This window comes from Chlorocebus sabaeus, chromosome 8 (genome assembly GCF_047675955.1).
Source record: "Chlorocebus sabaeus isolate Y175 chromosome 8, mChlSab1.0.hap1, whole genome shotgun sequence".
Lineage (NCBI taxonomy): Eukaryota > Metazoa > Chordata > Mammalia > Primates > Cercopithecidae > Chlorocebus > Chlorocebus sabaeus.
Genome location: NC_132911.1, coordinates 63,157,378 through 63,171,377, shown reverse-complemented (window position 1 = coordinate 63,171,377; position 14,000 = coordinate 63,157,378). Strand labels below are relative to the sequence as shown.

Here is a 14,000-nt window from a genome sequence, read left to right as displayed (position 1 = left end):
TAGCACTTTGCATTTTCAGGAAACTCCTCCTGCAGTTTTGTATGGTGGTTTTTAATACTGAGCTGTAATAGCTGTTTCCCTAAGTAATCTGAAATAACTTTAACGTTAGCCAAATAAAAACATTGCAAGAAAAAATATTTTGTGCACACACAGAGTAAATAAATGTGTACATATTTAAGGAACATGCATGTCTATGTATGCTTACATGCACATATGTATATATACATATTATGATCTACAAGCTTTTCATTTAATTGGTGATTTTACTATTATTTTTTGTCCTTTTCATTACTTTCTTCCTATCATTTCATATTTCAGGTATGACTACATTTACATAGAGATAAAAAATAATATCTAGGCTGGGCACTGTGGCTCACTCCTATAATCCCCAGCACTTTGGGAGGCCAAAGCAGGTGGATCACCTAAGGTCAGGAGTTCAGGACCAGCCTGGCCAATATGGTGAAATCCCATCTTTACTAAAAGTACAAAAATTAGTTGGTAATGGTGGTGCATGCCTGTAGTCTAGGTGATCGAGTGAGACTCCATCTCCAAAAAAAAAAAAAAAAAATCTACAGATAACTTTCCATATTAAAGACCTTTTCACAGGCAAATTGAGGGCACATTGAATCTGATTGTTTCCACTACTTCCCGCCTATTGATCTTTCCAACTAATGATGGAAACAGTCAAACTTGCCATGAGGGGGAAGTACCATAGTTTCCATATGTATAGATAGTGCTTTATAATTTACAAATGCTCTTGCGTGTCTCATCTGAATCTGACATAATTACGTAGAGCAAGAACAGTTTTTACTCTGGTTCCCAAGACTAGTTGGCTAGAAAGTGTCAGAACCCAGACTCTTCTCTGGGTCTCCTTATTTCAAACCCACTCCATGATAGAATCTGTCCTCACTTTGTCCTATTCTGCCTTACCTACAAAAGAAGCAGAGCCCTGAATTTCCCACATGCCATGTGGGCAATGAGAAGAACGGCAGTGTCTGCAATTCTAGTCTTTTTTCCTCATCGTGCTGCTACAGATTCAGAGCAGTGCCTACCCGGTTTGCTGTTGGCATGAAAGAATAAACCAGTGTGATCTGGAGCAGTTCTAGCACAATCTGCTTATTGGAACAGACCCCCAGAATCAAGGAGGAGGTTGAGGACTTGACCACTTGGTACCATGAAGCTTTTAGCCACTATCTAAGCTTTGATGAATACTTTTCAAACTATTTAAACCAGAGTGACTGACTGGTCTATTTAGAATAGGAAGATGTGGAAAACTAAAGTAGGATCTGGTTTACAGAAACTTTTTTTCCAGTGTCCCTGGAAAATTAGCTATTTTCATGGACAGACTTTGATTTAGAAATGAAAGAATATGGAATAAATGTTACTGCAGAATAATGGAATGGTGAGATCTCCTAAATACTTTTAGTTGTGACAGTATTGCCCTGGATTTATGTGATTCATTTAATGTCATTAAGTTAATGTCATTAAGTTAATAAAATGTGCTAAGCCTATGCTAAGTGCTAGAGATAGAAAGATAAGTTAGGGCAGTCTCTGCCCTCAAAATGCTCATAGTTCAATATAGGAGAGAGGTAGTGAAACAACAACAGCAGAAAGAGAAATGGGCTGGGATAAGCACAAGATGCCTTAAACCACGGATACAGGCACAGGGAATGCACCTCAATCATCCACGAGGTCAGGGAAGGATTACCTTCTGGTGGTAAGGTTTTCCTTGGCTAGGAGACTTTGAGTTTCTGCATGTTATTCAATCATAATTAGTAATCTTACCTCCTGGCACTGTCAGAAGTGTTCCAAGCTGGAGAATAAATTCTATGATCATCTTATTAGTAGTAAATAAGGGGAGAAATAGAAGGAAGTGGGAGCTGGAGAAGTATTTTAGGCAGATGAGATGATGGGTAAGCATAAAGACGGGGATTATCTGGCCATATGAAAATCACTAAGCAAGGATAAAATGTAGAGTGACAAGAGAAAGTAGAGAGGTAGATGCAGACAGGAGTGATGTCGGAAATATTTAAAACTTAATTCTCCAGGACTCAGTTTTCTTATTGGTAAAATAACATGCAAACTGACTGTCTGTGGGGTTGTTGTGAGGATTAAATGAGTTAATGCATGTGTGTACCTGGCATATAAGTAGGCACAAAATGAGCATTTGTTGACTGAATAAATGATTATCACATTTTTATCTGGGAGTATATTGAAGGTCATTTAATTTTAATGTATCAGCAAGACCATACTAGGTGGTTTATGCCTGTTAGCATCATGTGATGATACTTTGTTCTCCACATTTTTCAGCAAAAGGGCATCACATGGTGACATTCCAGAAAGTAAGACAAGGGGCACCAATCATCTCTCACAATGCAGAATAAATAAGGCTTTGAGTAGAAGCAGGCATGCTGTTTCCAGCAAGTCTTCCAGTTTTGGGTTTGACATGTTTCTGGCAACATATGATAAAATGGACATTGTCAAAGGGGAGGATGAAGTATTTGAAAAATGCTATAAAAATCAAACAGGAGTGGAGAATGATCTAGGGGTAGAGGGGACAGTTAGAAGTGCTATAAGCAAAGACACTTTGGAACTGAAAATCTAAAATACATTGAATGCATGTGCCCTGTGAAGGGGACATCTTATGTGTGAAGCCTTAAAGTAAAGCAATGAAAATTATTCTATAATCTTCATAAAAATTTAGATAAATCAGCTGGGAAACTTACATGAGATCATGAGGTTTTATCAAAGGCAAGAAGGCAATAATGAATATAGTTATGTAGTATTTGAAGATGTAAAAATTAAAACATTGTACTCTTTGGCTATAATGATGGATTGAATGACTCCTCAGATTCTTTAAAATGAAAAAGATATGTTAACAGAGCTTTGCTTCAGTTCACAATGGACAAATCCATACTTATACTCAATGTCCTGAAGGATTTGCCATTTAATCCAGTTCTTTAAAATGACGTTTTCATTTAGAAAACAGAAACTCTGCAATCTGAAAAAATAAATGTCAAATATCTCTTTTAAAAAATGGAGTAGCTCTAGACTGACCCTCATGTGTTTCGAATTGGTCAGGTTTGCCTGAACATACCAAAATACCATTCCACACCTGTCTTACCCCGGGAGAGTTTAATCACCAAAAGTCTATTTCTGTCACATAATTGTTATACTCAGTCACAATGTAATTTGTCTGAGTAATAATAATAGGGAAGTGAGAATCTCCATCTTAATAACCCTGTACCTTCTTATTTGTATTTTATTTTTATTTGATACTACCACTTTTAATCTGAAAATTGCTCAAGAATTGTTTCTCCTTGGTTTTTTAAAAAAGTTTTGTCATTTCAACCCACTCAATGGTCACCTAAATACAACTTCTCTGTTGCTTTCTAATACATCTGTCATTCTATTCCCATAACCTTTCTAATGCCTTGACTTACTAGTCTTATTTTTTGTTGTTGTTGTTTTGAGGTTCCCAGAACTGAGCAGAGTCTTCCAAACCAGATATGTGTAGAAAAATATCCTCACCTTTTTCTCTATGCGTCTATCAGATGCTGAAAAATATTCCCTGTGCTTAAAAAGAAATACCAGCAATAAAAGGTCCGACCCCCCCAAAAGTAATTACTTTCATACTTTTCATTCCACATCCATGTTGAATTTAGGTACTGTGGTAAATGAGGTGAGAGCTGATATGATGTGGAAATAAGTGAGTTTCGGCAGCAAGTTTGAATGTACTTCTCAAAGTGTTTCCTTCGTAGATGGATTCAGAAAAAATTTGTCTAAAACATGAAAAGTCAGAGGAATGTTCTGAACCAATCTATTTGAAACTGTGCTGAATTTCAACTGTATGGTATAGTTTTACAGCTTTAATCATTACAGAATTTCAGAAATTACTTGGGAATTCATTTAAAAAAGAAGGCTCCTACAAGGAAGCCAAAGTCTTTGCCCCTCGTTTTCTGATATCAGACACCCTGTGGAGGCCTTTTTGTAAAATCCATATTTTCATTTTATTAAACTTATTTTCATTAAATTCACCAGAATGGTTTTATAGTTAAACTTTCATCCACACATTCTTTTCTTAAACAATACATAATGAAAATGGATTGCTTGGTGCTGAAAGTTTGGGGTTAATGAAGTTTTCTAGAAACTTGCATTTTTTTCTTTCAAATGGAGTGATGCTTTCATGATATAGGCAATTCTTGTTTCTTCTATTTATCACTGTTTCATAAGTTTGTTTCTGTCTTTGCATAGGCAATTAAAATAGAATCAATGACTCTTTAATATAATGAAAGCAAAACAAAGATGGGGTGAGATTAGTATAGCATTGCAGTTAAGAGTGTTGTCACTTACTAACTGGTACCATTGGGCACTATTTTGGTCTAAGTTCTCAGGAAGCAGAGCCTGCAGTGAAAGCTTGAATGTTAATGCTGGGAATGCAAGCCCAGGGAAACCAGAGTGGGGGAAAGTAAGCAAGGCAGGGAGGCAGGGAGAAGAAAACATAAGGTGTATATTTCCAAGTGACCATAGCTTTGCAACAACTCATCACTTCTTGCTTGGCATGAGGGACATAGAGGTGCTACAGAGGACATCATGAGCCAGTCCTTCCATGGGGCAATAGGAAATTTCCCTGCACTCTCAGGGTATGTTACCCAAAACCTCCTCAGCTCCAGCCACGTGCAAAGCTTCTCTATATAAATTGCCGCTGTGCTTGGGGACACCATGGTTTGTAGCTGTGTGGTGGCAATGGAAGTGGTGCCTCTGGAGGCTACATGGGAACAGTGTCAGCTGTTCCTGGAAGAAAAGGTCAGAGGCCTGAGGGTCAGGCAGGCTGAGCAGATCTGGGGAGCATGTAACTGGATCCATCACAGACAAGTTACTGGACTCCGTTGTGTTTTTTCATCTATAAAATAAGAGTAATAATATTACAGGATTATTATAAAAATTAAACAGCTTCATATATTTAGTGAAATTAGAGAGGGCCTCCAAAGGAAGAAGTTCAAACTGGTTTGAACCACTGTTACATCATTATTTTACTTGTAGAGCTTACTAGGTAACTACTCAATACTAATTAAAAGAATAACTTGAATCATAAGTTTGGTTTATTTGGTTAAAAACAAAAAACCAAAAACACAGCAATGAAAAACATTACATTGTAGCCTTACCCTTAACAGCAGAGGGAAACCGTCGTGTTTCTCTCTTGAGATTCATGCCATCGAGCCACAGGTTTAGGATAAATGTATAGTATTATTATTATTGAAAATTTCAGTTTTCACTGTTAACAAAAAGAATATCTAATATTCCTCCAAATAAGTATATCACTGGGACAAAAATGAGAATACAAACTCAGCCCCAGAGTGGAGTCCAGCTTCTAAGTTGTGGGTCTAGCACTATCTTTTGCCCACCCATGGCCAAGTCTTCCAAGCAGACACACTGTGCCCAGGCCATTCTTCCTCTCCATACCATTCAGATCTGTAGTCGAGTGTTTACCACTCAAGTTCAAGTGACAGCAGCCCACCCAAGAGGGGTTACTCTTCCCTAGTTCAGCTCTGTGTGCTCCTGGGTTGGAATGCACATCCATAAAAAGCACTAGCAGAGTAACTGTGCTTTCTTTTCTTTGGGTGTTGATAGCCTTGGCTCAGTCTGGTCTCTTTCCTTTCAGTGTGATCCACTTCTGCAGCTGTGCTGTGCTCGGAACCAGTTTCATTCAGCTGGGTTCAGCATGGAGGCAGACTGACTTAAGACTATCTTGCATCAACAGGTTCAGCCTTGACACTGGGAGATAAATAGACACCTCTTCCTTCTCCAGTGCCTCCTGACATTTTCCCTTGAGACTGGTGAGGATGTGCAATAAGTGTAGGAGTTAGCTTTGCTCAGTTTTCACTGGATCTGTGTGACTGTGCATGGGAACAGCATTAGAACTATGCATATTACCACCCTACATTTGATGCTTAACTTTCAAAATGCTTTGCTTCTAGGAAACAACAAAGTCTTCAAAGTCTTCATTGCCCAAACTTATTTCTTCTGTTACAAAAAAAAAAAAAAGATGATTCGTAATCTTATACTGGGCCAAAGAATACAAAAATGGAAATTTTATTTTGGGGATATTAGCCTCTCTAAAAATGATTTATTATAAAGCACCATCTAAGAAATGTCAAATTGACTCCCTGTTATAAACATTTCCATTTTTAGCCCTTCTTTTCAAACATCAAAGTATCAAATATTCTTTCAGAAAACACCCAGAAATGTAAGCTTTTTCCCTTTATAGGCAGTACAATGTGGTACTGTTTCATGAATTCCATGAGGCTGTTTTTCCCCCTAGCAGCACTTTTCTGATTTTCTTTTAATGGTTTCCCTAAAATGTTCCCATTTTCTGTACCAGTGCCAATGACTGATTTACACTTCACATTCTATTTTTGACTTTTCTTGTCTTTGTGGTTTTGGTAGCCTAATATCGCCCATTTTTGCTCATCATTCACTGTGTTCAGATATTGCTAGATTTCTCCTTTCAATTTTTAAATAGAAGAAATAATAACTACCTAGTTTGAAAGCTCTTTGGGATTATGGGTTTGGTTAATATCCTCTAAAAACAATTTCAAAAAACTGAAGTAGAAGATTATAAATGACTTTTTATGTGATTGCATCCCCTGGTGCTTTGAAATAAAAACACAATGAAGAGTCTAAAAGCGCTTGGTCAGGAAGGCTAATCCTGGGTTGATGCCATTTACATTTAGATTTAAATAAATCAGCCTATTTATTCTTTCAAACTTTGCTTCAGGTTTTAAATTGAGAATACATGGAAATTAAAAACCCTAGTATGCTTAGATATATTTTGAAAAGTTATGATGCCTAAATTCAGTTGACTTCTAAGAATAATAACTGTGATGAGCATACGGAGTAAGGAAATGCAGTTATGTTTAATAAATATAATTTTATTGCAATAATTACTAATAATGCTCATCTAATCTGTAATTCAGGTAGAGTGAAGTGGGGTCATTAGAATGTGGCAATGTGAATGCTGTGCCTTCAGGTCTGTAGAGTGCACACACACACACGCACACACACACACACACACACACACCAGCTACAAATAGCCATTGAGTCTATTCCCACTTCTTATGGAGATGAAGGATAAAGCTGTAGTCAGAGTCTGATTCCTCACTTTTTATGAGTGTTGGAGTGAAAAGCAGTATGTCATAGTGGAAAACTCTTCTACTAAGGATCCAGACCTTGGTTCTATCCCCAGATGGACCTCATAAACAATACAAAGTCTATTTATTCAATCATAACATGAGAGATTCTGATGTGATGGTTTCAGGCATCATTCTACAAACACACTTCTAAGACCAAGAGCTATAATTCTACTTCAGGTGACAACTGTCCACAAGCTCGTGGCATGGGGTGCTTTCTAAGATTGTTGGGTCCGCAGGAGGCCTGCTGAGAGCCCTGGAACCAGCTCCTGGTCAGGGTGTGGTTGGACGGAGCTGTGACAGTGCAGTGATAATATTAACCTGATAGGGTAGGGTGGGAAAGGTTCTGTGAATGCTGGGATCTTGGCTTACTCTTTTCCCCTGGGCCCAGGAGTGTGGCCAACCATGATCTTTCAACCGCAAGGGGAATGACCACGCCTATTCTGATACACATACGTATTTTTATTTGGCAGCTCAAGATTCTTTGGAAGGAGGGCATACACATTTTATTTATAGCCAGGTCTCTTGATTCCTGGCCAGTCTATATGTTTTATATTAAATAAAATTGTATTAAATAAAAATCCTGAGGAAGAACTGAATCTAACATTTGAGTAATGTTGTCCTGGCCATTTCTGTACTTTCTTTTCTTTTTATTCTTTTTCTGTTGTTGTTCTCTTTAAAGGCGTCTGCGCCTGTATCAGTTTTAATCCACTGTAAGACTTTGAGTCAGCTGCCTTAAAAAGCCATCAAACCATTCTCTAAAAGCTGAAATTCTCCCTCTTCTTAAGTTACTACCTTCTCTAGAAAGATAATATATTTAATCCAGCAAATACCTTTCAGTTTTTGTCATTTATGCAATAAACATTTCAGAAGACCTAAGCCATAGGTCTTAGTGCCAGCCCTAAGCCATAGAGGAACTAAAGATAAGGAAGGTATGCACCATTCCTTTTGGTGGCTCACAGTCTAGTGGAATCAATCCCCCAACAAAACCTGCCCTGAAACAGAGGGCTGCCTATGGGAGCCCAGAGCCTGCAGACAGCCCAGCCCTCACTAAGGGGAGGTGAGGAGTCTGCAAAACACTGCAACAAGTAAAAGGGAAGGAAGGCATTCTGGACAAAGAGGTGTGATTGTGTGTGGGACGCACTGGAGCACAGGAAGTGGGTGAGATAGGAACTGAGAGCAGAGAGTCTCATAGCAAAATTAACATAGCTCTTCTCCTCTAGAAAGCAAGTGACAGCATGAAATAAATACATTTCTATATTGTAGGCTCCCCAGAAATACACTTTTGGAGGAGTTCTGAATATCCTGATAGCAATTTTTAAAAGCCATCTGTATTAGGGTGCTCCAGAGAAACAAAACCAACTGGATGGATGGATAGATGATCGATCTATCTATCTATCTATCTATCTATCTATCTATCTATCTATCTATCAATCTACCTACCTACCTACCTACCTACCTATCTAAAGAGATTCAGTATAAGGAATTGGTTGACATGATTATGGATGCTGAGATGTCCCAAGACCTGCAGTTAGCAAGCTGGAGAGCCAGGAGAACTGATGGTGTAGTTCCAGACCAAAGGCTGGCAAGTTTGAGGTCCAATAAGAGCCAATGTTATTTCAAGTCATGCCCCAAAACAGTGAAAGACTGATGTCTCAGCTCAACAGTGAGGCAGGAGGAATTCATTTACTCTAGTCAGCCCTTACTATTCTAGTCAAGCCTTCAACTGATTGGTGGAGGCCCACCCACCTTGGGGAGAGCCCAAGCCTATCAATTCACATGTTAATCTCTCTCAGAAACACCTGCATGGACATACCCAGAAGAGTGTTTGACCAAATATCTGGACAGCCCATGGCCTAGTCAAGTTGACATGTAGAATTAACCATCATTCCCTCTCTCGGTTTTCTGCCAGGCCAAATACTAGGTTGACAGCACTTCACGACACTTAAAAAAATTCTCACAATACCACAAATTCTGGATAATATACCAGTGTCATTGAGATAATGCCATCACTCTGCTTTGACCATTTTTGGATGTTATTTTCAGAATTGGTAGCTAACTTATCATTATGATTCAGAATATATTGATATGTTCTGGTGATGAAGTACATGGGCGGCTAAAAAGCCGGGGGCCTGGGTTTGCATTCCAGCCCTACCTCTCACAAGCTGTGTAACTTGAAGCATCTAGCTTAACTTATCTGTGCCTTTATATCTTCTTTTGTAAAATGTAGGTAATAATAATACCTAACTCTTGGTTTTGTGATGCTTAAATCAGTTAATTCATGTAAAGATACAGGTGGCAGGAACATAAAATGTGCTTAAAAATATAGTTATAATGCTTACAGCCACATATCTTTTATAGTAAAATGCTGTTTTAGTCTTGGCTCAATATTACCTAAGTATTGGTACTTCTTGAGGAAAGAGTCTTCATCAAGAGCAGTAACACCGAATGTACTCAATTAGCGTACATGTTGGATAGACTCAACCCAAAACTTCAAAGCCTTTAGCTGGCTTGAGAACAACAACAGATTTAGAAAATGAGTTAGAGAAGATGAAATAGAAAGTAACACATTTATAGAATATGCACAGGCAGTGAAGTATTTGGTTCACTCCACTTCTTCAGTTTAGTTTATTACAGTCAGAGAAACTGTCCGTATTTTAAATGGTTCCTTGGCACCTTCACATGAAAAACATTTGCAAACAAACCAGTGTACTCCAACAGTTGGTGGAGATGAAGAAATGCGCAGTGAGGCTCTTTGTTAGGTCTTTAGTTGTTAGGAGTAACAGGCAGATTGGCTGGGGCTGGCCTATCTTTGGGTTGAAAGAGTTCACCTGTTTGATGGGGCACGGTGGCTCATGCCTGTAATCCCAGCACTTTGGGAGGCTGAGGCAGGTGGATCACCTGAGGTTAAGAGTTCGAGACCCTGCCTCTACTAAAAGTACAAAACTTAGCCGGGCGTGGTGGTGGGCACCTGTAGTCCCAGCTACTCGGGAGGCTGAGGCAGGAGAATCACTTGAACCTGGGAGGCGGAGGCTGCAGTGAGCTGCGATCGCGCCATTGTACTCAGCCTGGGTGGCAGAGCGAAACTCCATCTCAAAAAAAAAAAAAAAAAAAGTTCACCTCAATGGAAAAGCAACCTGGGGTAAGTCACTTCAACTCCAGGTTCATGAGCCAGTTGACAGAGCAACCAAAACACCCAGTTGTGTTATTTTTTATTTGCTCTAACAACATCTTTCAATAAGTAATTTCATTATGTTTAGATAAGTCGTTCACATAATGTGAAATATATTTATAGGGTGATGTGTGAAGAAATCCTTTGATTCTCTGAGCTTAGTCTCCTGAGTGCTTCCATGTCTTTAGGGAGGTCTTTATTTACAGCTTATGTTGATGTGAACTTTCCGGGCACCTACTCTGGCGATTACAGTTTAGAGGCTGTGGAGCGACCCTCATGTTGGTGTAACCTTCTTCTGCTAGCAGTTCATAGGTGGTGGGATGAGATCTCTATAATACAATATTTTTTATGTTCTGATATAACACCGTTTTTTCATAGTACATAAAGTATGAAGTATGTCCATAATACCATGGTTTGCACCACTATCAATAACACTATTCTGTTTCTAAAAGTAATTATTCAGACTTTCAATTCTCCATGTCTGAAATTAGCCCACCAATGAAAGTATATTCAGACCCAGCTCTGTGAAGTTACTGTGTTTGTTCATTTGATTATTACCTTGGAAAAATTATTCCTCTAACTAAAGAGAGAAATGCTTTCTCATCTGTCAAGTGACTAAAAATAGCTGAGGATTAAGTCTGAATAGAGTGATGACTGCTTTCAAAACCCCAAATAATGAAAAGTATGTTGTTGTTGTTGTTGTTGTTGTTGCTTGAACTATTGGAGAGAGTTCTCCAGTTGTTCTGCCCCTGCAAATTTCTTTCTTCCATCCTTTTCCTAACTTGAAAATTTGCATATGAATTTCTATGCATTTTTAATACATGAATTCGATATCTTTGAAAAATTTCAGAAAGGAGTATTTCATTGTGCCTGTATATTTTTATTGTTATTTATTGTTATTATCATTCTTAGCCATGGTTATAGTGGCACGTGCTCTTTTCAAATATTATTATAAAGTTAAATTTTTCTTAATCAGAAGGTTATTATGATGATGCCAGTTTTAGTCTATTGTGAAAACTCTACACTTTTTCTTTTTTGAGAGCTAAACTCAGAATGCACCGAGCTGTGCCTTCGTGTATTTTTCGTTATTCTTTTCTTTCAGAAATCATGCCATTCATTTAATACTTCATTACAACTGAACTGCAATATGTATACATGGCGTGCAAAATGAGCCATTTTGTTTTAAAACAGATTGCAGATGAAAGGAAACCATTCATTTCTTGCTTGCTTGCTGTAATTACTAGAGCACTAATTACTCCAAATCACTGACATCCAGGGTCAGTAAGGATGACAACAGAAACATCAAAGAAAAGATGTGGCTCGCTTACTGTGACAGATTTTCCATAGTCCCAGCCGCAGTGTTTTTTTATGGCTACTGTTTTCCAGTTTGATGGTTAAAAAACAAAGCAAAACAAAACAAATATAAACCAAACATACCCGCAGTCAAGATTGCTGAATGTTTACTATTATTTCATTCGCAGTTTGACGGTGAGAACATGTATATGAGCATGACAGAGCCGAGCCAGGACTATGTGCCAGCCAGCCAGGTGGGTTAATTAATCTTCTCTGCCTTGTTTCAAATTGTAATTAAACAAATTCAAAGAGTTGCATTGCAAATGAGTAGCACTATCAGTAACTGCCGCAATCAGGAATAATCATAATTTATAAACAAAGCATTTAAGCCTTGTTTCCAGTTAATGAGATAGAGCTGATAAAACACCAGAGTTGGCATTTGTTGAAAGATACTACCTTGTTTCCTCTCCAGAACGGCAAGCAGCTGTTTTGCCAGCATGATCTTTCCTAAACAGTTGTTTTACCTTTAGGAAATAAAGTCTTTACAGGTGCAGGTTATTTGTGCTTCTGACTGTAGACAATTTAATCATTATAAGCTACACGTGTCACAAATAGCTTTAATTATCAACGGTTGGGGCCATTTTCAACAAAATGTAATGTTCGTAACCCAAATCCCATGGCCGGTGGGGCTAGAAGGCCGCTTTTAGGATCTCCTGGGAAGGTAAGGAGTTGGGGCTGGGGAGGAGCTTTCAGGCCAAAAAAACATGATCTGATTGAAACCTTTCAAGGGCACCTTTGTATACATTTCACTGGGAATAGTTGACAAGGTATTTAATCATGAGAAATGACAACAAAAGTCCAATGAGAATGTAAATGGTTACATTTATGAAAGTAAATGTTTGACTATTTATTTTTAGATACTTAAGACCAGATCCTTTAATTCAGTGGAACATTTAAAGCCAAACTATAACTGCCCTTGGATACCAGTATAACGTAAAATGTGAGAACATTGTAAGCAAAAATAAATAAGTGAAAAAGTGAAAGCAAGGAACAGTTCACAGGAGCATTTTGTTGACACAAACATGTTTTTTTCTAGAATGGTAAAAACCGTGGTAGATTGGAGTTTCATATATTAGTAATTCTAAAATAAACTCTTAATAATATTCAGTGCCTACATATCCACACATACAGATTTAATAACTAGAAGGGGTTGGGGAATGGGTTGGGAGGGAGCATAAAACTTCTTTTTCTTCATTAAGGTTGTCAGTGAATTAAATCTAATGTATATGTTAAGGATGCACTCTGTGACCAAAATGGCTCATTCTTAACTCAAAACAGAGGCAGGCCTGCATCTCCCTGAACTTTGCATTTAGAAGTCATTAGGATCACTGCCTTCTCTGGCAGATATTCTGGAAACTACACTGTATTGTTCAGCTGAAAAGGTCATCATGAAGTTCAAAGATCCTGACTACATTGCCTTCCATTCAACTGAGCTGATCACTCTAAGAATACCTTTGGAAGGCTGAGCTTTGCATTTAGAAATCTTCCTTCACTGAATTCATTTGGCTAAGTAGCCTCCAAGATCCATAGGTAGTTCTGAATAGGACTGTTTGATTAAAAAATGAAAAATGTTACTATTAATTTTCTTCTAACCATCAATCCCAAAACTGTACTGACAAGTTTAGTATTACTATTAGATTAAAGCAACCTGGTATCATCTCTTTGGTGCCTTTAGGGTTTTGAAGTGTAAGGGCTAATTGAATTTGTTTGAAACAGTAGAAACACAAACTCAATAAATGATGGCTGTTATAAAGCAGCTGCTCCCTCTTAGAGAATCATTATGTCGGTCTTAAAGAGTTTTGGATAAAGGATTGGAAATTCAGAACATATACATCATAATGACTTGGCTCCTTAGATTTTAAAATTCAAGTACAATGCCTAATATTAAGCCCTTACTGAAATCCAACAACTAACATTGTTTTTCTTCATATGTCAGTCAGGAGTTAGTAAGAATGTTTTGAACACCAGTGATAATTTGTAAAGAAGAGCCCCAAATACTTTTGTGCTTTTTAAAGATAGAGCAGGCTTGTGAGCCAGAAATAAACACTTAAAAAGTAATGTGCCATATATGAAAATGTTTTTAGAATGTGCTGTTTTAAAATTCAGACTAGTGTAAGGTAATACATGCTCTGGAGAAAAATAAACTTCACAAATTACATAAGTTGAATGGCCTTAGCTAAATTTTACACTTAACATTCCTTTTGTTTACTATAATATGGTATGTTCAAGAATTCATTACCTGGTATTCTTTTAGGGAATTTTAATCAATTTACTCCTTTAGGCAA

At 37.8% G+C, this 14,000-nt stretch overlaps 1 protein-coding gene across 2 annotated transcripts in view; it reads left to right on the top strand.

Moving 5' to 3' along the window:
• TOX (thymocyte selection associated high mobility group box) overlaps positions 1-14,000 on the top strand; it is a 308,730-nt gene that overhangs the window by 148,788 nt on the left and 145,942 nt on the right. For both annotated transcript variants that reach the window (XM_008000714.3, XM_073018101.1), the window contains exon 2: positions 11,844-11,909. In XM_008000714.3, the coding sequence (XP_007998905.1) occupies positions 11,844-11,909 (66 nt within the window). The remainder of the gene's footprint in view (positions 1-11,843; positions 11,910-14,000) is intronic.